The 22482-nt window shown below is 45.7% G+C and overlaps 1 protein-coding gene across 3 annotated transcripts; it reads right to left on the bottom strand.

Annotated features, from left to right (window-relative positions):
- Positions 1 to 5368: 5368 nt before the first annotated feature.
- GOSR2 (golgi SNAP receptor complex member 2) lies at positions 5369 to 20397 on the bottom strand. 3 transcript variants are annotated; one of them, XM_040617524.1, is made up of 7 exons: positions 20307 to 20395; positions 17561 to 17625; positions 14756 to 14864; positions 13533 to 13665; positions 10552 to 10692; positions 10315 to 10470; positions 8557 to 8644 (listed from the first exon to the last, which is right to left on the bottom strand). In XM_040617524.1, exons 1-6 carry the CDS (start codon positions 20333 to 20335, stop codon positions 10348 to 10350), a joined length of 600 nt encoding a protein of 199 aa, XP_040473458.1. In that variant the 5' UTR covers positions 20336 to 20395; the 3' UTR covers positions 8557 to 8644; positions 10315 to 10347. The 3 variants fall into 3 exon arrangements, with proteins under 3 accessions (XP_040473457.1, XP_040473459.1, XP_040473458.1); XM_040617523.1 differs by lacking the exon at positions 10315 to 10470 and having other exon boundaries at positions 5369 to 8644; positions 20307 to 20397; XM_040617525.1 differs by lacking the exons at positions 10315 to 10470; positions 10552 to 10692 and having other exon boundaries at positions 5369 to 8644.
- Between the last annotated feature and the right edge of the window lie 2085 nt (positions 20398 to 22482).

Raw genomic sequence — 22482 nt, forward strand, 5'->3', positions numbered from 1 at the left:
GTCTTGCACTCGGCCTTTATTTGGTTATTTTGTCCCTTTGAATGAAAGTGGTGACAAATGTCAGCTGTTGGTTTGTGGTTTGTTTGCAGTAGCTTATTTTCAGGATTTGTGGGCCAGAGCATTATAATTTTAAAAATAAATGCCATAATTGGACTCCATTATCCTAAGCTCATTTAATTGCCAGTTGGTGAAAGACTGGCAGTACTTAGTGCAGTAGCTACCTGCTTTTCTGTGGGTCTCGCTACCTGTCTGGACTGCAGAGGAGGTGAGCTTTGGGTGCACCTACTCCCAGGAGGAACATAATCACAGGCCCCAGCTCTTTGTCAGGTTGAGTCCTGGGAGATCATAGTTCTCTGCTAGCCCTGCTTTCCTGGAAAGGACCAGACGGGCTTGGAAGGTCGTGGTTGTGACTTCAAAACATCCCCTGGCCATAATGATGAGGGGATAGGGACCACAAGAAGTAGGTCTGTCTTGTAGGATACGTGCAGCCAACATGTGACAGAGCTCTGAGATCTGAAATCCCATATCCTGGGCATCTTCCTCTAGTGTGTCCTGCATGTGCCACTGCCTGTGAAGAGCAGGAAACGCATCGTTTTTCTGTTCCCTGCAGTGATTTGGGATTGATTAACAGGCTGTAAGGATGTAAAACACAAAGATGACCCTCCTCCAGTCAGTTATGATTATTTAAAATTCCAGTATTGTCTGGCATTGGGCTGTTGGCTCCCTCTGATTCTTTTGTGTTTAGGACTAGACAAGATTTTAGACTATGCCAAGTGGCACCTGCTCCAAGGTGGTGGAGTGAGGACTTTGATGTGACCATCACTGTGGTCACAGCCACATGTTCCTGTGGTAAATCCTCGGTCTCTCTTGCGATGGGCCGACTGTGCAGCGATGGAGCCTTCACCCCCTTCTCTAGAGGCTGGATGCATCCCTTGCCAGAAGCTGCTGGGATGTAGGGAAATATTGGGCCCTTTTGGCCTGCCAGGGAGGGTTTCAGAACACATGCCTGGGTGACTCTTGCCCAGCCTGAATTTCTTGGTAGCTCAACAGTGCCTGTGCTCGCTCTGAGCACTCCTGTGGGTGCACCCTGCCTGCTGGCCGTTTCTGCCTTGCCTGAGCTGCCAGCTCTGTGGCAGCAGGACTGGTCTGACTAGAAATGCCTATGGAAATTTAGGGTAGAAATGGTTGCGTCTGCAGTTGTCACTGGTGACTTGGGAGGGAGGAGAGGAGGCGGCGTTTGCCTTTAGGCACAGATTCCTCTGTGTTGGGGAGCCTGGACACACTGGAATTCCTTGTTGTTTCTCCCAGTGCCCGCAGCCTGTGCAGTGTCTGATGGGTCTCCCTCGCCTCGATTCCCAGCTGGCTGCAGAGGTGCAGCAGCTCCGCTCACTGGTGAGGGGCACCCACGCAGCTGGTCCCACCAGTGGCTCACTCTACACTGCTGCACTGACTTTCTCCCCCCGCAAAGGGTCGAGCTTGCACTGCAGGACACCCTGGTGCTATCGCTGTGCCCCACTGGGACTGGAGCACAGCAAGGTGCACAGGCCTGTGTGGATCAATGGGGAACCAGATTGCTTCCCATTGGTGGGCTTTGTGTTCCCATGGGCTGTGATCCAGTCAGACCGCTAGCTCCCTGCAGTTCCCCTTCTCGGGGCCCTCGCTTGCTGGATCCTTGCTGAGTCAGACCCTCCTCCACACCTTGGCAGTCTGGTCTAGGGTGCTCAGCTCCTCTCTGCTTAGCCTTCAGCTGCAGCAGGTGCAGGGCCTTCTGCCACGTCCTGCACTGTCTCTGCTGTTCTCAGCTGCAGGACACAGCACGTGCTTGCCCTCAGCAGAGCTGCAGTCCACGGGCACAGGTAAGACATGTCCTTTCTCCATCCTTCCCTCTTCTCCCACCAGTTCCAGAGCACTGAGGAAGGGATAAGCTCCTTCCATCCCCACTCATGTGGCCAAAGCCAGGCCTGCACACAGATTTGTGGGGCAAGGAAACACCAGCTGCAGAAACGCCCCTTCACACTTGTTCTGGAAGGTGAGCAAGATCCCACTATTGTTTTGCCTTTGGAGTTCAGTGTCCGGCTCCTTTGCCTGTGCTGTGTCAGGAAGACTGGTGTGGAGAAGAGCTGGGGGGGGGGGGGGGGGACACAACACCAGGCTGTCCAGGGACTCTTGCCAGACTATCGCCTGTGTTCTAGGTGCACCCCTCGCTTTGCCGCAGTAGTTCAGCCTGAGTTACGCTGTTCAGTTGCATGTGGTGTTTCGTTTAACTCCCCAGGGAACTACCTCCTGCTTCTGAACGTCAGGTTCCAGCAGGCGAGACTGCCTGGGGTTACTGAAGGCGGCACGAAGTCTCCTTTTCCTGGCAGATCAGGTTCTGGCCCCAGATCTCAACTGTACAACCAAACCACATTTAAGAAGTCATTTCCCTGTTCCTGGCTTTTAGTCCAGGTTATAACTCACAAAGCCAAAAGCATGGTTTCAGCTTGGAGATCATTTACAAGTGCTTGCTCAGCAATAGGCTGCAAATCAAAGCGGTGGCTGCCTGGGCTGCCCACACAGCTGCAGAACCAAGTGTGTTTCTTTCGAAGCGTTAGCCAAACCGTCCAGACAAGGTGTCTCCTTATGTGGCTCTGACATGCACAGTCCAGAGCAGGTAGATGGAAACAGCCTAATTCCTCTCCGATCCCGTGTCTGGCAAGATCTTCCTGTGCAGAGTTTCCAGCCCTGCTGATGTCTGGGTGCCTCATGGCAGCTGGAGTGATGTTCCCTGGAGGGCACAGGTCACCGTGGGAAGGGCTGTGGCTGTCGTGTCTCATCCTTGCTGCTATGATGTCCCTGTCCTGGGAGTGCTGCTGCGAGCCACTGGGATCGCGGGTATCGACTGGCAGCTGCATGGGCAGCCGTGCCTACTGCTCCCAGCTAGCCCCTGGCACTTGGGCTTCAGCGATAGATGGGCACTTGCACACTCATCCCAGAGCCCTGTCACCAAACCAGGTGCGATCCCAGGCTCTGCAGACAAAGTGCCTGAGGATTCCTGTAGGGCTCTTCCTACGTGCCACCAGCCAGCCCAGCTGCGCCCTCCTCCCTGTCCGTAAAGAGGGGACGCACCATGCCAGCATCTGAGTTGGTCTGGAGGTATGGTGATGGCCGAGGGCAGCAGACCCCCCTTAGCGTGTCCAGCACAACTGATCTCTGGCGACAATGTACCTGCCCTGTATTTTGCGAGTCTGGTATCATTTGAAGTCTAGCGGGTTGTAATTTCTACTGCCCATTTCCAGAACATTGATGACTTACTGTTATTCCCTGGTCCTGTCACTGTTTTATTATTCCCTTCTCCCCCCGTTTCTTTTGCTCTTAGCTTTTCACCTTGCTAAACCAAGGTACCAAGAGTGGTAGAACAGGAGCCAAATGATTGCCTGGGGAGGAAAAGGGCAGATGACTGCCAAGAATCTACCCAGGACTGCAGCAGCTGGTGCTTGCCAGGTACAGGAGAGCTGGAGTTGGACCAAGGGGCTGGGGGAGGTGGGGGGCTCTGCAGAGGGAAAGGCTTCAGCACCCGCAGGCCTTAGGCAAGACAAAACAGAGCAAGGCAGGAGCACCCTCTGCAGAGCAGCTATCAAAGCTGTTAGTTACTGCGAGAACATAGTACCTCACCTTTGGCTTGCGCTCCAGCTCACAGAGGTGAGACATTCAATATTGTTATATAGTCATGGTGGTGGTACCATTGGGTCTGTTTTATGCGAAAGGTGGTGGTGATTTTTAACACCTATCAGTTCTAATCATGCATGATCAGGTTAACATTTGGAACCAGTATACATATATAGGCACACATAAGTTTTGGTTACTAGACCAGTATAAACATCCTCTAGTACTTACCTGTACTATCTTCTTTCTAAATTAATTCTGTCCCACCCAATCATAATGTCTTACTGTCTCTCCCTCCAATCTGCATATACATCAGCGACATTTCACTCTGGTTTTAACTGCTACAATACTGAGCATACTTAGTCTTAGTCTTTGTTTCATACCCTCCTAGATTTCTACACATGCAGTCACACAAAGCACACTGCTGAAGCAACAATATTTCTAGGCTTGAGCTGCTGCTTATCATATTGAAATCCTTCAGGGGACCACCCTCGAAGATAAACTGTGAAGACCTGTCTCAGCAGACTGCCTAAGGCTGATCTGATCTATGTATCTAGTTTATACCTACATCACTAGATGACTTTGTAACTTTTTGCATTCTTTGCTGGCTATTTTCTGATTTAGTAAGCGTTTTGTAGCTGTGGGCAACTTGGATTACTGCAAAACAAAACATAAATGAAAGAGAAAAATAATCTAACCCCTTGATCTCACATTTGAAATCCACAAACTCTTTATCAACAGCTACATTTTGCTTTCCAAGCTTTTCCTGTGCTATCCTTAATTAGAACCTAGAAAGAAGGTTGTGCAGGACACTGGGATTCCAGCCCCCACCTGCAGTTACCAGGTACAAGGCAGGAGAGGGAAGGTCTGGTCCCTCTCCAAAGTGGGAGCAGCCAGAGCACACCGAGGCCCTGGATGTCTTCCCTGCAGCAGTGCAGCTCCCCTGGCACCCAGCTGCCTCCTACCCAGCCAGCCCAGACCACCACCATTTCTACCTCCCTTCTGAGCCACCGCCAGTTCCAGGGCCATGGAAGCCTGCCACGTCACCACCAGTCTCACCAGTGATTCCATCACCAGGAGTGCCCGGTCTGGAGCCAGGTCACAGGCTCTCCCACACCTGACCCCAGTGCAGTGGGACGTGCTTCCTACTGAGACACAGACTGGGCTACTCCACAGCACCCGTGACCTTCTCCCTGGTGGTACCTTCTTTGCAGAACCCTCCTCCTCTCTCCAGCCATTCCCAGTAAACTGGAAAATTCACTTCCCATCTTTTTCATTGCACTTTCTCCTGCCATATGCAGGACCTTCCTGGTGTATGCCTCCTCATGTGTTTCCCCCTTGAGGTGTGGCATCTGCCACCACACGCCTTCCTTTGGGCAAAAGCTGGGAGGCTGGTGGAGGACAGACTGCCATCGAGTCACCTCCTTTTAATGTCCGCTTCCCTTCGGCAGGTAGCTTTGTTTCCTTTTGCTACCAATGCATTTATGCAAGCCCTTTTTCTGCCTCACTAGTTTCGATGGCAGCTGAGCTCTGGCTTTGACCCTTGAGTAACATCTGTCCTTTCCTCGGCAGCCAGCTGACCCCTGCTCACTTGCTGTGAGCCGCCTTTTCGCATCTGGCCAAGCCAGCCTCCTGCCTTACCTGCCTCGATGCTTAGAACATTGGAATTTGTCCAGCTTGTTTAAGTATTTGACATTTTACATGTCAGTCAAGGTAAAAAACTTCATTTTGGCTGAAAAATCTTTATTCACATAACACATCACATGAATCGCATCATGTCCCGCCCTTACCCCTTTATGTAGAAAATACTGGTAAAAAGTTTTTTTCCAGAGGCAAGTTAATTTCCACAGTGTCCTCTCGTGAGAGAGCAGTTCATCCCACAGCTGGAATGCTTGCTGTGCCACAGAAGCAAAGCAGCTCTGTTGAAGGAAACGCAGTCTTTCGTAAGAAAGGGAACTTTACAGAGATCTGTAGCAGCAACATGTGTAAAGCCACCAAGGTTTCAGCTCTGCCTCATTTCATGTTCGCAGGGATCTTGATCCTACCTGTGCTTCTACTGTGGCACACTGCAGTGGCAGAGGCTTTGAGGGTTTTGCACTAACCATCTGACACAGCGCAAGATGCTCTTATAAATCATGTTGGACTTCACATGTAGTACAAATTTGTTTGACGTTGCACATCATCAGACTCAGTTACCCAAGTGGTTCCTTCAAGCCCCACATCTCACCTTTAGACATAGCAAACAAGGACACTTTGCTTACAAAAGGGAAAACAGCCTACACAAGAACAAGGGAGACTCTAAAAGGGCAAAATAAATGAACAGAGAAACATGTATTAAAATGCCAAGCTAGTCTCAAAAACAGGAAAAAAAATCCAGTTCCAATTATTTTATGGCTCTGACCACAAGCCAAAAAAGGAAATAAATTGGCTGGAGTCCTACCTCAGTGTTAAGACAAACCCTGCTACATCAGGTCACAACTATATAAACTTTAAACACCATCAAATGACATCCTTTAAACACTAAACCATACAGGTGTAAAACCAAGGTGGAATTGGACCAGTTTATCAGAACAGAAAAAGATTTGCTAGGGATCCCTTACAAGGTGCCCAACTGATCTCACAGAATACGATCTCACAGCTGCATAGTATGCTAAATCTGTCAGATTCCGTATTTAAAATAAAGGTAAATTTAGATTTAAGGATACAGCAAGATAGATGATCTATCACTGCAGACTTCCTCTTTTCTTTTCAATTCCCTTGTCCCTCGGGCTCAAATGAAAACCGATGCTGTACCTGGCCAGCCAATGTATTTCCTTAGGAAAGCCAAGCTGACTGAGGAACACAAAGAGCACGGAACGCTTCAGAAGTGTCAAACACATCGAGAAGCACAAGACGGACAGCCAGAAGGCATGCAGCACACAGGATATTCAACAAGCACACAGGCTTTCCTGCCTTCGTCTGCTGCCTGATAGGACTATCTAGGCATTGACAGCACCCTGGCCTCCACTGCTGCGCCCGCCGTGCAGCCGACCAGCGCTCTGGCCGCTGCCTCGCCTCCTGCCCTGGGCTCCCAGTGCAAAGCTGACTGGCCTGGGACAGCTGATCAGGCTGGGTACTCGCATCTGGGCTTTAAAGCTCTGCCAAAGCACTCTCCGTAACTACTTCAGTTATGCAACGGTAAAACAAGCACAGCTAAAAGCCTGTTTCACTTGCCTTATTAACCAGAGCTCATTTTTTACAGTTATTAATACCATTTCTCCAAGTTTGCAACAGGCTACGTAATAAAAGCAAAGCTTACTGCAGCGAAGACAGAATGCAGAACTTGTAAATCTTACAAATTAAAAGACCCACAACCATTCCAGACAGAAAAAGAATGAGGAATTGCCAGCATTATGCCACACCATCTGAATCTGTCTGACAGTCCTGTGCCACTGTCAGACACCTGGAAATGCTCCAGACTTGTACACAAATCGGGATGGGAATGTACCTGAAGGCTGACTGAAACGGATGATACCCAAAAATCTCAGGATGGCCACTCTGAACAGAGCCCCCCCAGTCTGCAGGGAAAGGAGTACCGCATTTAAACAATGAGGCATTTCCTAACTGGTAATGTTTAAATGTGGATAGGTATCTACAACCAAGGAGATACGTCAAAGCTGGCCATCACCTCTGTGAGATGATAGGCATGAGCATGTCTTTCACAGTAATTCTACAAAGGATAACGCAAATAACACCCTTCCCAAGGATGAGGGATGTTTACCATCCCAAGGCACGTAATTTCAGGAGACTTTAACAACAACTGATTTTAACTGAAAGGTCTATTGCCCTGATCCCCCTGTTATTCTGAATGTAAAGAACAGCAGAGAGAGCCCATTCCAGCTCCATGAACATAAAAATCACAAATCTGAACCTGAGCACAGCAAATACTTGCCTGCTTCATGGATTCAAAACCCATCAGCTACAGAGCACAAAACCCCAGCCAACCACCTCAAAAAAACAAATACACCAAGCCATGATGTGCACTAGCATTAAAAATGTCAGTTTAGTTTTCAGAGGCTGGAGTTGGTACCAGGCACAGTGAGATGACACAGGCGTCGTGCATCGGACTGAAAGCAGGTAGAAGTACAGTGTTCAGCTTCCACTGGGAAGCAGCGGGGCATAAAAAGGTACCAAAACATAACTCAGATGAGATGAGAAACATTTCAACCTGAAACGGGAAGATTTGGGCTGGTTAATACTGTATGTGTAAACGAAAAAGCTAGCTGAGGTTATAACCATGCTTTAAGACCCTTCCTCACAAACCTTCTCCCTCCAACTGAAACAGTGAGTTTGCAGATGGGGACCCTTCACTTCCCCCCTCTTTTTGCACACTTACTCCGCAGGAGTGTGCCTACAAACGATGCGAAATTCTCCTCAGTGGCCTTCTTCCATTGCAAAATGCAGTCATCAGGGTCACTGTCTAGCTAGCACAGGAAAGGCTCACTACATCTTACGCTCTGCCTTTGCATCCTCTTATCCCTACCTACCCAAAAGGACACTCCAACCTCACAAAAACAGCTGGGCAAAATTTTCACTTCTGCTTCCTATTTTACCAGATTCTTAAACTTGCAGACAGTAAGGTGAGAGCAGTAAAGGCTACAGTTATTTTTATAGGGCCATTCTCCCCAGGGAAATTAGATTCCCTGCATGCTTTCCACATGACATGTGGCTGAGAGTGATTTGTAAACTCTGAAGTTCACAGGAGGGGCTCATCCAAAGCAGCACTCGGAGGAAAGTACAGTTTGGAGGACAGTCCGTCTTGCTCCAAAAGACGGATCTCCTCTGGCAATAGTTCAGTAGCTCATGTCAGATACTGCACGACGAGAAACATAATTACACAAGTCAAAATCATTCCCCCAATCATGAAGTATTTATCTTGCAAGGCTCGCTTCTCAATCAGCCGCATTACTGTATTGGATAAGCCCAACATGTTGGCAACGTCCAGGATCTTCTTGTGAGTACCCTAAGAACAAAAAGACAGCAAAGAAACGATTAACCTCACGGTCCAACACTTCTTATTCCACAGTCCAAGAACATTTCATCATGAGTGGCAAGTGATGAATCCTAATCAATGGAACTTGCTATCGGCCAACACTTCCTACAAGTTAAGAAGAGATGGCCACAGGACCCTGGAAATAGGTGGATGATGAGACTAATTAATTCACACACATGAACAGGAGTGTGGTTACAAAACAATTAGTCTGGATAGAGACCCATGAAAGCGGCTCAGAGAAAAAGCACTCCCTACAGAGGCATTAAGAGTTTTTCTGGTACCTTTTAAGATAACAGTCTAATAAAGGCTTGAAGCCTCTTGATCAAACAACCTTTCCTGCAGACCCTCCCACCCGCTGACGTACAGTGGTCACCAACAACAGATTGAAAAGGAGGTCCAGAAACAGGAGGAGGTCCAGGCATATAAAAGTGTAATTAATGCAATTTCAAGAAATCCAGAGAAGCACTAAACAAAGACTGCAGGTGCACTGCAGGCAGGCCCACACCTCAGTTTTGTTTCACTGCTGAAGCAGTTGGTATTATTAAGAATGTGGATCCCACCACATGACAGATAAACAGAGTGAGCTGCAGAACTGGAGGTACCCGGACATGAGCTGGGGGGGTCACTCCTGCAGTGCAGCAGGAATGATTCTGCTTCATTTCAGGGCAACATTCAAAGGAAACCACATGAAATACAGGCACAGAGAGGTACTGTGGGCACTGTTCGGAAGTGGATACCATCCCATTCGTACTTCAGAACAAAAGAAAACCTTGCTTGGAAAAAAGAAACCAAAATAGGAAGCTTTAAAATGAAAGCAAACAATAGGCAAGTGAAGACTCTTCAGTTCTTATAGTCCGTGGAATAATGGAATTGTACAACTAGAACAGTTAAAGCCGTGCAACCATTTGGGAATACTTGGTTCACACTTGTCTATTTATACCCAATACCCAAGAAGTTACACAGAACAGCATGCTTCCAAATTAACCCATTTATCTTTGTAAGATGTCTTTATGCTAGCTGCTTCTGCCAGATCTGTCATCAGGCAACAGTCTTTGATAGTTTAAGAAAAGCTAGGCTAAGGGGAAAAGGAACATGAACAGATGTTTTCTCATCTGGAGTGAGAAGAAATATCCCCCTGAAAACATAAGAACATGGTGCTCCCAAAAACACCAAGAGACTATCAGTAGCAGTGGGCATAGACTCACTAACAACTTTACTATTACAGTTCTGACCCGAAGTATGCTTGACTTGCTACAAGCTGGCAGCTGAGACAAGGCACACTGACATTTGCAGGAGGCCCATCGTGATCTAATAGGAATCCAGGCACATTACTGCAATCTTAACTGGCGAAAGCAGCAAGACAGGACTATTGACTACAACGAGAGGTAGTATTTCCTCTCCATCTCTTTGAAGCAGCATGCCCTGCAAGTGTTCCTTCATCTTATTTGCCAGCCGTGGTTAAGTTCTCCTGACTTAGATAGTATGCACTGCCTTTTGTCGCTGCTCTGAGTGATGTCCATCTGAGTCAACGTCTATCTGCAAGCTAGCTATTACTTCCCATTCTTCACTTTAAAAAAAAACCAAAACCCAAACAAAATGTAGGAGAATAAAACATAACATTCAGCACACCAGATAGTAACCAACAGGCAGGTGAAGACTGCTAGGTCATCCAGCTACAAAAAGAGCTTAAAGATGTTCCTAGTAAGATGATAAAATGTTAAGATTGCAGGTTTAGCTAAAATGGAGTTTGGGCCCTTCCCAGCATTCTCAGCTTGAAGCACTGTAGTGAAACAAACCTGTGTATTTATTTTACTTAGCCTGGTCATCACAAACACAGAAAAATGTGGGGTCTTTTTGGTAAAAAATGATGCCCCCACCTTCAATGTCACTCTCTGGTCCCTCAGCCCCTGAAGGATGTTGGTCCCACTGCCAATAAGATCATCCATGCCACGATGGGCATTCTGGAGGGATTCATTAAACTGTAATGTTTCGTCGATCGGTATGGTGGTGTCAGAGTCCTGTAGGGGAAACGCAGGGTCTTGGTTACCTTGCCTACTCACTCATACTGCCCACACATAAGTTAGATCCAGAAAAAGAACATGCAGAAACAAATGTGGCAAAAGCTTGACAGGACTTGAAGGATTATGTTTTAAACATTTTTTCGTAAGGGTATTAAACAAGGATATTAAACACAACATTAATATTTGAGTCAAAAAAGTAATTTAGAGAAGCCTACAGGAAGCGAGCCAAAAGGCAAAGTTGATCAGCTGTTCAACTGCAGTTAGATCTCAAAGGATAAAAAAATAGATTAAAAGCAGATAATTTTTTATAATCTCAGTTTATGATATATGTAGGAAAGGGTATTACAAGAAAGAACATCAAAACTAACAGAAGGTGTTTAACAAGGAGTCATTTGATTATTGCAAGTGAAAGACGTTTGGAAGACTTTAATATCACATTTCTAAGTGGCAAAAGGCCTGCAAAACACAGTGTCTGGGAGACGGCATTCTGTGAATTCACAACATGGTGCAAATTTCTTCTAGTGAAGGCAAACAGACATGAACCTAGTTCCCTGACGGTCTGACTCATTCAACACCCAAGGCCTTATCTAAAAAACAAATTACAAATAAGTAAAGTTTTTCCAGAGAAGATGCATTAGCTCAACCAGAAGCTATGGATCTTGAAATGGAAATAACTGGATTTTGTAATCTGGACTGCACAAGAGGTCAGAGGATGTGATCACTTCTGTCTTTCAAAGGCCTCCAGTTTAATCTTCTCTGGACACCATTCCATCGAGAAAGTCAAGATAATAGCTCGTCCTTTTACGAACAGGAATCATGACATTGGTAAGAGGCAAGTGTGGAGACACTGGCTTACCTGCTTCCATGTGCTCAGAACAAGAACTATCAAAATGTAGAATTCTTATTTAGGGCAGAAGATGGTTAATACCCTACATCTGACTATCAGCTGTAGGTTACAAGCATGTAGGATCACCAAACTTGCTTTAAGTAGACTCTGGGGATTGTTTTAAAAAAAATGTCAATATGGGAATGACATGTACAATCCAGTGTCAGATGTTATCCTGCCTAGGCAAGTATTCTGCTTACTGTAAAATGAAGAATAAAGGACAGACCTGTCAGCAATTGTAGGGTCAAAGTCACTGGACGAAGAAGCTGTGACAGCATACACATCTCTCTGAGCAAATGTTAATGAAGCACCAAGGCTGAAACAAGTGTCTTGTCTTACATGAGTTTGCAGAACAGAAGCACTTGGATTTGCAGCTGAATGGCTATTACTTGAAATATTATTAAACTTCAAATCAGCAGGGATTCCATTTCCTGTACAAGGAGCTTGTAGGGGTTGGTTGTTTATTTTTTGTACACCACCAGGTAGCAAGAAAAATATCAAAGTAGATTTTTGACCCTCCTCACAAGGAGGCTAGATAGCATCATATTCTTCATTTGCTGTTAGTGTGTTTCTCCAGAATGACACAAAGGAAGGCTTTAAAGATAAAGACCATATTTATCTTCGAATCAAGCAAAACGTTCAGAACACTGCTACAGCTTTCAAAAGTTGGTATGTATGTTACAGTGACTTACTCAGGATGTTTACATGCTCAGCTGACATTTCCCTTTAATAGAATAGAGTAGTATATAAACAGAAACTGTGTAAACTTCTAACCAAAACAGACAGGCCATAAACTGACAAATAAATCATCATATTTCTATTAAAAGGTCCTTCTACCCTAAAAGTCACATTTTTGTAATGAGTTAAAAGAAATACAATATAACCACACTTTTTTTGTTTCATCCTGAGACACCTTTCAACATCTAACGGAGAAAAAAAAAAATCACCATTTATTTTGCACCTGCAAGCCTGCTACTGCTTTTCAGAACTGCTCCCCTTACACGTTTTATATCTGTGCAAGAAGTTTTCCTTTAGGAAAAATTCTTCATATTTGCAGAGGAACACAATGGTGTTTTGAAAATAAGTTTCAAATTTCAGTGTTCCTCTGAAGTCAACTCTTGTTTATAATTTTGAAAATGCTAGCTGCCATCCTTCCATTAGGCTTTGGGAAGTGCACTGAACTTCCCAAGTCTCAAAAAAACCAGGACCGCTCACATTCATTCTTTCCCTAACAGTGAATGACAACACAGATAATGAACATTAGGTTATATGCCTTTAACAAAAAAGAAAAAAAAGAAAAAACCCACCAAACAAAATCTAAAACAAACGAAAAAGCCTAGCTTTTGGGTTACAAAAAGGTGAAATCTGAAAGCAGACCTACATTATTCAGAGCAAAATTCCTCTAGGAACTTGCACTGGGGGGACTTCCCAGCAGAGGATCTAAGAATTAACAAGAACAGGTGGAAACACATTCCTGTTACGAAAAACTTTTGAATCATTTATAGGTAAAAAGCAAGGGTTTTTTTCCCAGCTGTGTGATTTATATTTGAATAAATTAAAGCTTGCTGACATCTACTGACAGTAGGGTGTATAAAAGCCAGATATTTTACAAATCTCATGATTTGACAAAGACTTTTGACACAAATCCAAGTAAAATGTATACTTTGGTACCTACCTCATTCATCCTTTTGCAACTGCTATATAAATTCAGGCAGAGCTGCACTGGATAAAATAGGAACAGCAGTTTCTGGAGCCTTTTACTACTACTTCTTAATAGCCCTATTTTTCCTCATGAGAGAGTTGTTCTTTTTCAACACATATTGTTATTCTTTTCTATCAGTACTCTGCATCTCACAGCAGCAATCTGAGAGCCATCCTTTCATCTTGCCTGAAACTTCTCTGAAAGACTACGTCTCCTAGAAGACAGAGAACTAAAATAAAGAATATTTACATTAGTAGTGAATGTACGTGCAAGCAACTCTTCTCGCTGTCGCTCCTGCTGCTCCCGGATGTAACGGCGATGTTGAAAGTTCCTCAGAGCTGTCTGCAGATGCTGAACATCATACTTCAGCTGGTCAACTCGGCTAGAAAAAAAAAATCAACAACAGGAAGACATTCCCAGGGATAAAAATAGAATTCTTTTCCAGCATTTTTTTGGTATGAACAATGAAGCATTATAAATTAACAGTGACAAATACTAAAGACTGAAGGGTTCTACTTATCTAGAACATAAAGGTAATTCAATTTTAGGCGTCTATTCAGACCTATATGTTCCATGCCTTGTTTTTCTACTAAACAGGTGATTATTTAACTGGAGGCTAATGACAGAATGTGAAGCACAATTCTTGAGATCTCTTGGACATTCTACCCCATGACTAGTTTTTTCAGGAGTTATACATGTATATATTCCTCATTTACCACAGATTTGGAAAGACAGTAGGATTCTATGACCTCCATTCACATAAAAGGTTATGCTTTCAAGTTTCATTAATTAGCACCACGGTCTTAAGTTTGAGTTTTTATTATAAGGAGCTTAAAACTCAGCCGGCAATACAGGAGATGCCTCCATTAAGCTAAAAAACAAGTAATGTCCAGAACTCCATTGTCAACAATGAAATGACTGATTACTATGAAGAAAGCCTAGGTGACTATTTCAGATATTGACCTCTATAGTACAGGCAACATGAAATCCATCCCTATTATCTACAAAGACATTCTGGGACTAAATATTAATGGTAGAGTCACAGAATGAATAAGAACAGGAAGTCCCAAGGTCTCTGATCCAACCTGCTGCTCAAACCAGCACTCACTTTAGGCCTTGTTTTCGTCACCAACATCTAGGAAAACATTCCAGAGAAAATGACACCAACTGAAGTAATTTTACTCCTTACCTACATAAATGCCATATAGAGTAGAAAATTTTTTTAAGCATTCAAGTGCCATGTTCTGCTCATCTCAGAAAAGAGCCATTAATCCAGGTCCATCACCCCTCTGTGGTTAAACGCAGGAGAGTGGTTTTGCCTCTGTGCCTCAATTTTGCTACTATAGAGCACAAAGGTAAGTTATGCAAGGTATAAATGTTTCTCAAATCAAAAGGCAAACAGCTTCAATACATTTAATGAAAATAATTAAAAAGATTACACTACACTATCATAGCAAAGAAGGTGAACTTACAGTTTAGCATTCTGTCGCTTACTGGGAGGTTCTTTGCTGGACAGGATTTCCAGACGTTCCAAGTTGCTGAATATATTGTCTATTCTTGCCTGAATCTCATTTTCTACTACTGCAAGGAAATAAAAATGTAATTTGGTTTGAATTAAAGAACTGCAATCTGAGTGATGGTAAAAGCTCAAAAGCATTCAAACCAGTATTTAAAACCCAACAGATACAAATCCTTACTGGATAAAAAAAAAATAATAAAATCGGATAAGTGAGAACATATAATGAAAAGCCACTTCTTTAACTCGGTCATAAGAGACTCTTAAGTTTCCCTTCTCCTCTGAGAAGGGAGCTAGAAAAGCCCCTGCTCTTTCAAGGTATCTGAGCCTTTCCCCATCAGCTCCATGTATTAGGATTTAAAGCTCCCACACTCCCCCTGCAGCCCCTTCCTGTTCCCTCGGCAGGATTTGCTCACGTAGGCTAATAGCCAAGATGATTCTCACAACAATGGCGATTTAAACCTCTGAAAACTGTTAACGCAGAGTTAATAATATACATCATCCATACCTATAGCAGGGGAAACTACAAGAGCATGGGAAGGATTCAGAGTTGACAGGAATTGGCAGACTGGACAAACTGCTCAGAAAGACATGGCCAAAACAGGGCTGAAGCCCTTCCAAGTGGGAAAACAAGGCCACAAAGAACTGCCTCTGTAATCATTTACATTGCCGTTGCTTCTGATAACCTGCATAGAAACAGCAGAGGGGCAACAGTACACGCCACAAAGTCATAAACACTTTAATGAGGTGGATACTGATACAACTTACTGTAGCAGTCGTACAGCAAAACTCAGTACGAGCCACAACCCCTTCCTCATTTGACAACCACGTTTTCTAACCATGTCACAATCCAGCATTTCACAACTTAGAATTGCACAAAAGGGGGAAAGACAGGAGGCACTATTAATTGTCTGACATTCTTGTGTTCAAAGAGGGTGAGCTGTAAGGCTGAAGGCACGCACCCTCCAGAGCACATCCAGACTCTGAGTATAGAGGACAGAAGCATCGTCACGTCTGCGCAGCCATGAGGACAGTCCTGAAGTCTCAGACTGCCGTGGTCAGACAGCAGAAATAATCACCAAGTCCTACAGACACCTCTGTAAAGTTCTTACTTTGCATTTAGACTGAAGAGGTATACAGGAAAGCATTACTAACCAACTTCTAACTACTCCACAGTACCGCAGGACTTTCCAGAAAATCACATGCAGCAGAATCCAGGAAAACAAACAGCACACACAACCCCTTTTCTTTGCCCTTCGATCTCACAAAGTAACTAACTCACGTATATAGACACAACTCAATCGAATCATCCCAATTCATCTCTCCATCATTTACTACAGCTAAACTTAACAGAAAAGCAACCAAGAGAGCAGACAGGTAATTACATCAGCTTTTGCTAGTCCAAACAGTATTACTACCTTGATCATCCTACACTTTTCTCAGCAAGAAAAGATTATTTGCCCAAAGTCGGAAAAGGAAAGCTGCAATAGAAAGTCTGATTTCCTGGCTCCTATTCCTGCTCTTCAGCCAAGAGATAATCCTTTTCCCCATAAATTCTGCAATAATATCTAGAGCATATATCTGTATCTTTACATATATAGACAAACAGTACATTCATTTATTGACTGTATGAGATGGCACATAATCCTATCTCTTGAAATGGTCTCAAGTAGCAGAGGCAAGATGGAAAATTACACTAATTTTCAAGAGGTTCCAAAATCACATCCAGTGAACAGCAGTCCGGAAAGTCTACACAAGCCATTATTTTTGGATAGCAAAATTATCATGGCCCTTTCCACAGTGAAATTATGCATCACAAATACATTTAGGGTAACAGAAGTCAGCAAACGTCAATGCAGTGTCCTTTCACTTCAGAAGCTCCTGATGAGACCCATTAGCAATTACTCACACAGTAATTAAGGCTTCAAACACAGGTCCAAAATACATTTGCCAATCCTGCACCGGGGTAAAAAGTTCTGTCACAATATATCATTTTATTACAGTCATTTTATTACCACAGGGTTATAGTCCAAATTTACTGAAGCAATTTCAGACTTAACTGTCCTACATATTTCTCACAAGCAGATGGAATTACAGGTTCTGACTCTGATGCACGCAGAAACTATCAGAACCACCCTGCTTAAATTCCTGCACACCAAATCACATGCATTTTCCCCAGAAACTGGACTAAGCATCTTTTGGGGAAGACTGCCAATTAGTGGATGCTTAAGGAATAGCAAAACAACAGGACAGATACACAATCACATGTCTCAGTTTTCTGAGCTTCTAAAAAATTGGCCCGGTGATGTTCTGAATCTGCAGTTCTGTCCACACCAGCGTGTTCTTGATACCTCCACAAATGCATCAACGTGGAGGTTTTTAACCCGTTTATGTTGAAGGCCTCCACAGTACAGCCTGACAATGAGTTCCAAAAACTATCTTGCATTCCCACACCAAGACATTGTAGAAGCATGTGCAGTAAAAGTTATTTGTCAATTAAAGAATTAAAACTGAGAGATGATTTGAAATAAATCCTTCTTCTGTCTTTTCCACTCTGTCCTTCATATAAAACATCACGTTATTGAAGTGAAATAGTAAAATAATTTTAATGCATTCCAAATCAGTGATGTGTCTCACCAGCTGATCACAATGACTATAAAGAGCCATTTTGTTCTAGAAAGACAAAGCACAAAAGGTTAAAGTAACAAGCTAAATCAAATCAGTACTGAAGTGGGACTTTTATTACTAATTAATTACTTACAGTGTACTGACTCCTTGTCTGAAGTCTCCAGGCGCCCCATGTAAGACTGGACCTCGTGGACTTGCCTATCAAGAGACAGAATAAATTAACAGGAGAAGTCAGTTACCAGCTATAAAACAAATAATTTTTCAATACCTCACTTTTCAGCTTCTTTTACTTAAAAGTACTTTTTAGAACAAAATAGGAATCAGCTACATGGTATTCAGTGTGTACAGCCCATCACTGAACACAAAAAACCAACTAAATTCTTCAGTATGAAGAAAGCTGTACTTTCACTTAATATGCACAGACAAAATAACTTTCAGTTTAAAACCAACAATCAAGGTGAAAGGGCTTTTCTTCTTCAAAGCCTTCCAGTCCAGTTCTAGGTTCCTTTTTGTATTTATAACCTGACCTGCCATTAGAATCTACCAACTCCGAGACAACCACGGAGACAAGATTTCAGATTCACAGCAGGAACTCACAAGCGATAAGCACAGCAGAGGCAAAATCTGACTGGGAGAAGAGCTGGTAAAAGTGAGACCTTAATAATAGATCTGCAGTGAAATACGACCTACATACACCACTCAAGAGTGCTGATGAGACACCGCACCTTTATGTCATGGCATAAACAGGTAGTACACATCTTCAACACTAAACAGAGGTTTTGTCCCTCCCTTCTCAAAAAGAAAACAGAAGCACTGGCAAAGGCTCAGAGAAGGACAATAAAGATTATTAAAGTACTGAACAGCTTTTATACAAGAAACAGTTGTTCAGTCTGGACTGGAGATGATAGCAGGGAGACATCCTAGAGCACAAAAGACAGTGAATAAGGAATGATTTTCACTGTCTTTTACAACATATGAATTACAGAAACATCAAATGAAATTACAAGCTTAAAACTGAAGAGAAGGAACTCCTGTTGCTGGACAAAGAGTGGCAAAAGAAAACAACAAAAAAGCAACAACAAACCCCAGACACTGACAGTTGTTAAATTCTTCTGCTTCAAGAACCTCAACGACTCACGTTTCTGGGAGACTGGGACAGTATTCAACAAAAGCATTGCGCATGTTTGCCCATTTTTTACTGTTTCCTAGAGCTCTGCAGTTAGGCAGTGCTGCGCACACACTGGGACAGGCAGACCTCTGGTCATACCTGGTGTGAACAATCTCACAGCAGCTGGGATTCAGACTTCAAGTTACAAAAACACCATGACCATTTTTCAAAACATTTTAAGAGATCATAATTTTGGTCACATTAGTGACTCTTTTTCTGGTGTATGTACCATTTGATAACTACAGCACAAACGTTTATAAAGCCAGATCTCTGAAACCAGGTTACCTGACAGAGTAATACAACACTTACTCTTCAGTTATTACATGAGACTGTTTAATAACTATCAGGGCTATCTTCCAAATCATGACACTGTGCTGCTAAGGAGATCACTGAGTATGTCATAAGCCCTGCATTACTTGGAATTAACTAGAGAGCAAATTCAACATCCAGTATCTTGCAACCCATACTTGTTCCATAGTTCTGTTTTCAGTTTCCCTAGGACGCCCCTAACAGCCTGAGACTTGCGTTGTTCTTAAAATGCCCGTTTAGAATCCCAGGTGGAGGAGGCAAATCAGACCATGTGCAACAGGATCAGAAAAGCTACCTCACACTCACCAGGACTCTTCCCAGGCCAGAAAATACAGTCAGTCTGAGGAAAAGGTGGGAGGAGTTTAAAACTTCAGGGTATCCCCAGACTGACAGCAAACTGCAACAAAACCAGAACTCGGTGACTACAATCCCCAGAGAACCTGCGGGTGCCCCATCCCTGGAAGTGTCCAAGGTCAGGCTGTACGGCGCTTGGAGCAACCTGGTCCAGCGATAGATGTCCCTGACCATGGCCGAGGATGGACCGGGTGGTCTTTCAAGGTGCTTCCAACCCATTTTATGATTGCAAAATAAGGCAATACGGAAACAGGAACAAGACAAGATTATTCCCCTTATCAATAAGTTACTATTACGGGTGTGCATTTCTAGGTCAAGAGCAGGATTGCCCGCTCCTCCCTACAGGGTCACTCTGTACCTTTATTCAAGGAGGGTCTCTTACCACAGCACCTCCTTCAACAGAGCTCAACAAAGAACCCCGTTACCACAAAAAATTGAAATATTTGGATTAACTGTCTCCTTCGACCTCCTTCTCACAAGTTACTCTGTATCACCCAGAGCTGCAAGATTTTCCACCTTATTTTGCAATTTCCATACCACTTCCACCTCATGGGATCAGCATTATCAGCAAAACGGAGCGGTTTTACCGTCAGGGAATCACACGTTTCCTGAGGTGGTTTAAACTGTGTCTGCTAACCATCTCAAAACCCCTGCTGCCATAAAGCCCCTACTAAATTACTACGCCTTACACGTAGGTACATTGAATAAAACATAAGCACTGGTTTCCAGCGGCCACTTGCAACGCGGAGCTGTAGGAGCCCGAGGCGAGCAGGCCCGGCTCGCCTGCGCACTGACGTGGCCGGCAGCCGCTGGGCCCGGCCCCCCCGGCCAGGCCTTTACCTGCACGGCTGACAGCCCCAGGCAGCGCCCCGCCGCGCCAGCCGCGACTTCTGGGGTGTTTTTTCACAGGGAAAAGCTCCGGAAGGGCGCTGCGAGCGCGGCGGGCCCAGCAGTGTCCGCCCTCCCCCTGCACCCCCGCAAGTCCGCGGCCGGGCCCGGCTTCCCGCGGGGGCTCTGCGCCCTGCAGCCGCCCCGTCACCCCACGCACTTGTTGGTCTGGTGGTAGAGCCCCTCCATCGCGGCGCCGTGGCCCGCCCGGCCCCGCTCCGCCGCCCACGTCGCCCCCGTCCGCTTCCGGCCCCGCCGACTTCCGCTTCCGCCGGCCGCGGCCACTTCCCGCCGCCGCCTCCTGCCCAGGCACCTGCGCCGCCGCGAGGGGGCGCTGCCGCCCCGCCGGGGCGGGGGCCGTGCCCGGGCTCCCGGGCTGTGTGGGCGGGGCCCGCGCCGTTGGCCGCCGCCTGGCACCGGCCGGGTCGCCTCGGTGGCCGCGTCAAGCGGGGGTTGCGCGTGGCCCGCGCCCGGCCTCGTGGCCTCCGCACCCCCTCCCCCCCCCCGGAGAGCGGCGCGGCCGGAGGGCGCCCGAGCCGGGCCACAGCAGCTGGGCTGTGGGGTTGGGTGTCCCGCGGAAGTGCCCCCGGCCAGGCTGGACGGGGCTTGAGCGACCCGGTGGAGCAGATGTCCCTGCCACTGCGCGGGGCTTGGGCTGGGTGACCTTGGAAGGCCCCTCCAACCCAACCCGGGTGCCCGCAGTGCGAGGGAGCCCCGCGCTCGGTGCGGGTGGCGGCTGCCGGGGCTGCCCTCGGCCACGCGAACGGCGACCGCTCCGCAGCGTCACGGAACGGTTGGCGCTGGGGGGACCTTACAGCACATCTAGTGCCAGCCCAGCCCCTGCCGGAATGCTGTGCTTGCCGAGGCCCCCTCTAAGTACCAGGGGCCACTCTGAGGTCTCCCCGGAGCCTTCCCCAGGCTGAAGGATCCCAGCTCTCTCAGCCTGTCCTCGCAGGAGAGGGGCTCCAGCCCCGATCACCTTCATGGCCTCCTCTGGACCTGCTCGAGCAGGTCCCTGTCTGTCTTACACCGAGCGCCCCAGAGCTGAGCACGGTGCTCCCAGGGGGTCTCTAGAAGTCTGGTCATCTCTAGAAGTCATGGTGACTAGTGCACGTGGAGATGCAGATACTGAGCGGGAAGTGAAACGCACCCTACGTCTCAGCAGCCCTTCCAAAAGCGCTATTCCAGCTCTTTGACCACCATTACCGCCTTGTCTGAATCTTGCCTAGCTGTCCCGTTCAGTCTTTCCTTTCCATAAAACTGCTTTTAACTCCAAAGGCTTGTTCACAAGTGGTCGTGGTCAGCTCACAGCATCCATTGTGCAAACAGCTTTCTTTTCTTAATAATCCTGGGTTTTCCTCTTACCTTCAGCTGCACTACACTCCCTACGACAGGTTATCACCCATTCACCGTGTAGCAGCAGGTTCCTCTGTCATTTTTTCCAGGGCTGGCAGTTCAGGCCATGCTCTGGGGCTGCATGAAAGGCTGCTTCCGGTTAGCTCATCTGTGCTCAGTTGTTTCAACCAGGTAACCTTGAAGCCACCGCTGCTTCCTGTATGTGCTGGACTACAAAATCTAACAAGTTTCATGGTCATAAGTCTGCTGAGCCACCTGAACTCCTGCAACCTTTTAACTTTGTAGGAGAACCAAGGAGTACGTGGATTATCAAAAAAAGGGTAGTCACTGAGCATCATACAGGTATACGTGAGTGAAATAACCACGCATTTTTAATTAATGAGAGATTCTTGTTCCTATGGATCCATCCCTGGCATCTTAAATTGATGCGTGAAACTTTCTTTGTCTGCCCTGCCCTGCCATGCAGCAGGTCTGGCAAATTATTATCCCCTGGATGTCTAATAGTAACTTGAGCCACAGAAATCACATCAGCCTAAGAATAAACAGTGTATCAATAAAAAACATTAACTGCGGCAGTAAAAAATACATTCACTCCTCGTTCTTTGCTCTCCCTTATTTGAGTAGTTATACCCTGTTTTCAAATATTTTCTGGCAATAGAGAGGTTGAATGAAAATAGATGCTGGGATTTCCCTCCTGGCCAGGGCTTTAAGAAGTATCACAAGAGTTCTGATGAAGTGGCAAGCACTGAAATACAAAACTGAATTTCTGTTCTTTTGTGAAGAAATTGATTTTTGCCAGAGACAACGTGCTGCAACCAAGCATCTGTTCTTGTTAGACTTCAGGTCCTTCCAGGAGGAGTCCTTCAGCAAATTGGCTCGTTTAGACACAACAGCCAGGAGCATGGAGAGTAAAAAAAAGGGGGTTGTTCAAGGAAAGCCTCTGTATTGTAAACAGGATAAAAGGGGATGGAGAGAGTCAC

The sequence above is a fragment of the Falco naumanni genome, chromosome 18 (genome assembly GCF_017639655.2).
Source record: "Falco naumanni isolate bFalNau1 chromosome 18, bFalNau1.pat, whole genome shotgun sequence".
Taxonomy (NCBI): domain Eukaryota; kingdom Metazoa; phylum Chordata; class Aves; order Falconiformes; family Falconidae; genus Falco; species Falco naumanni.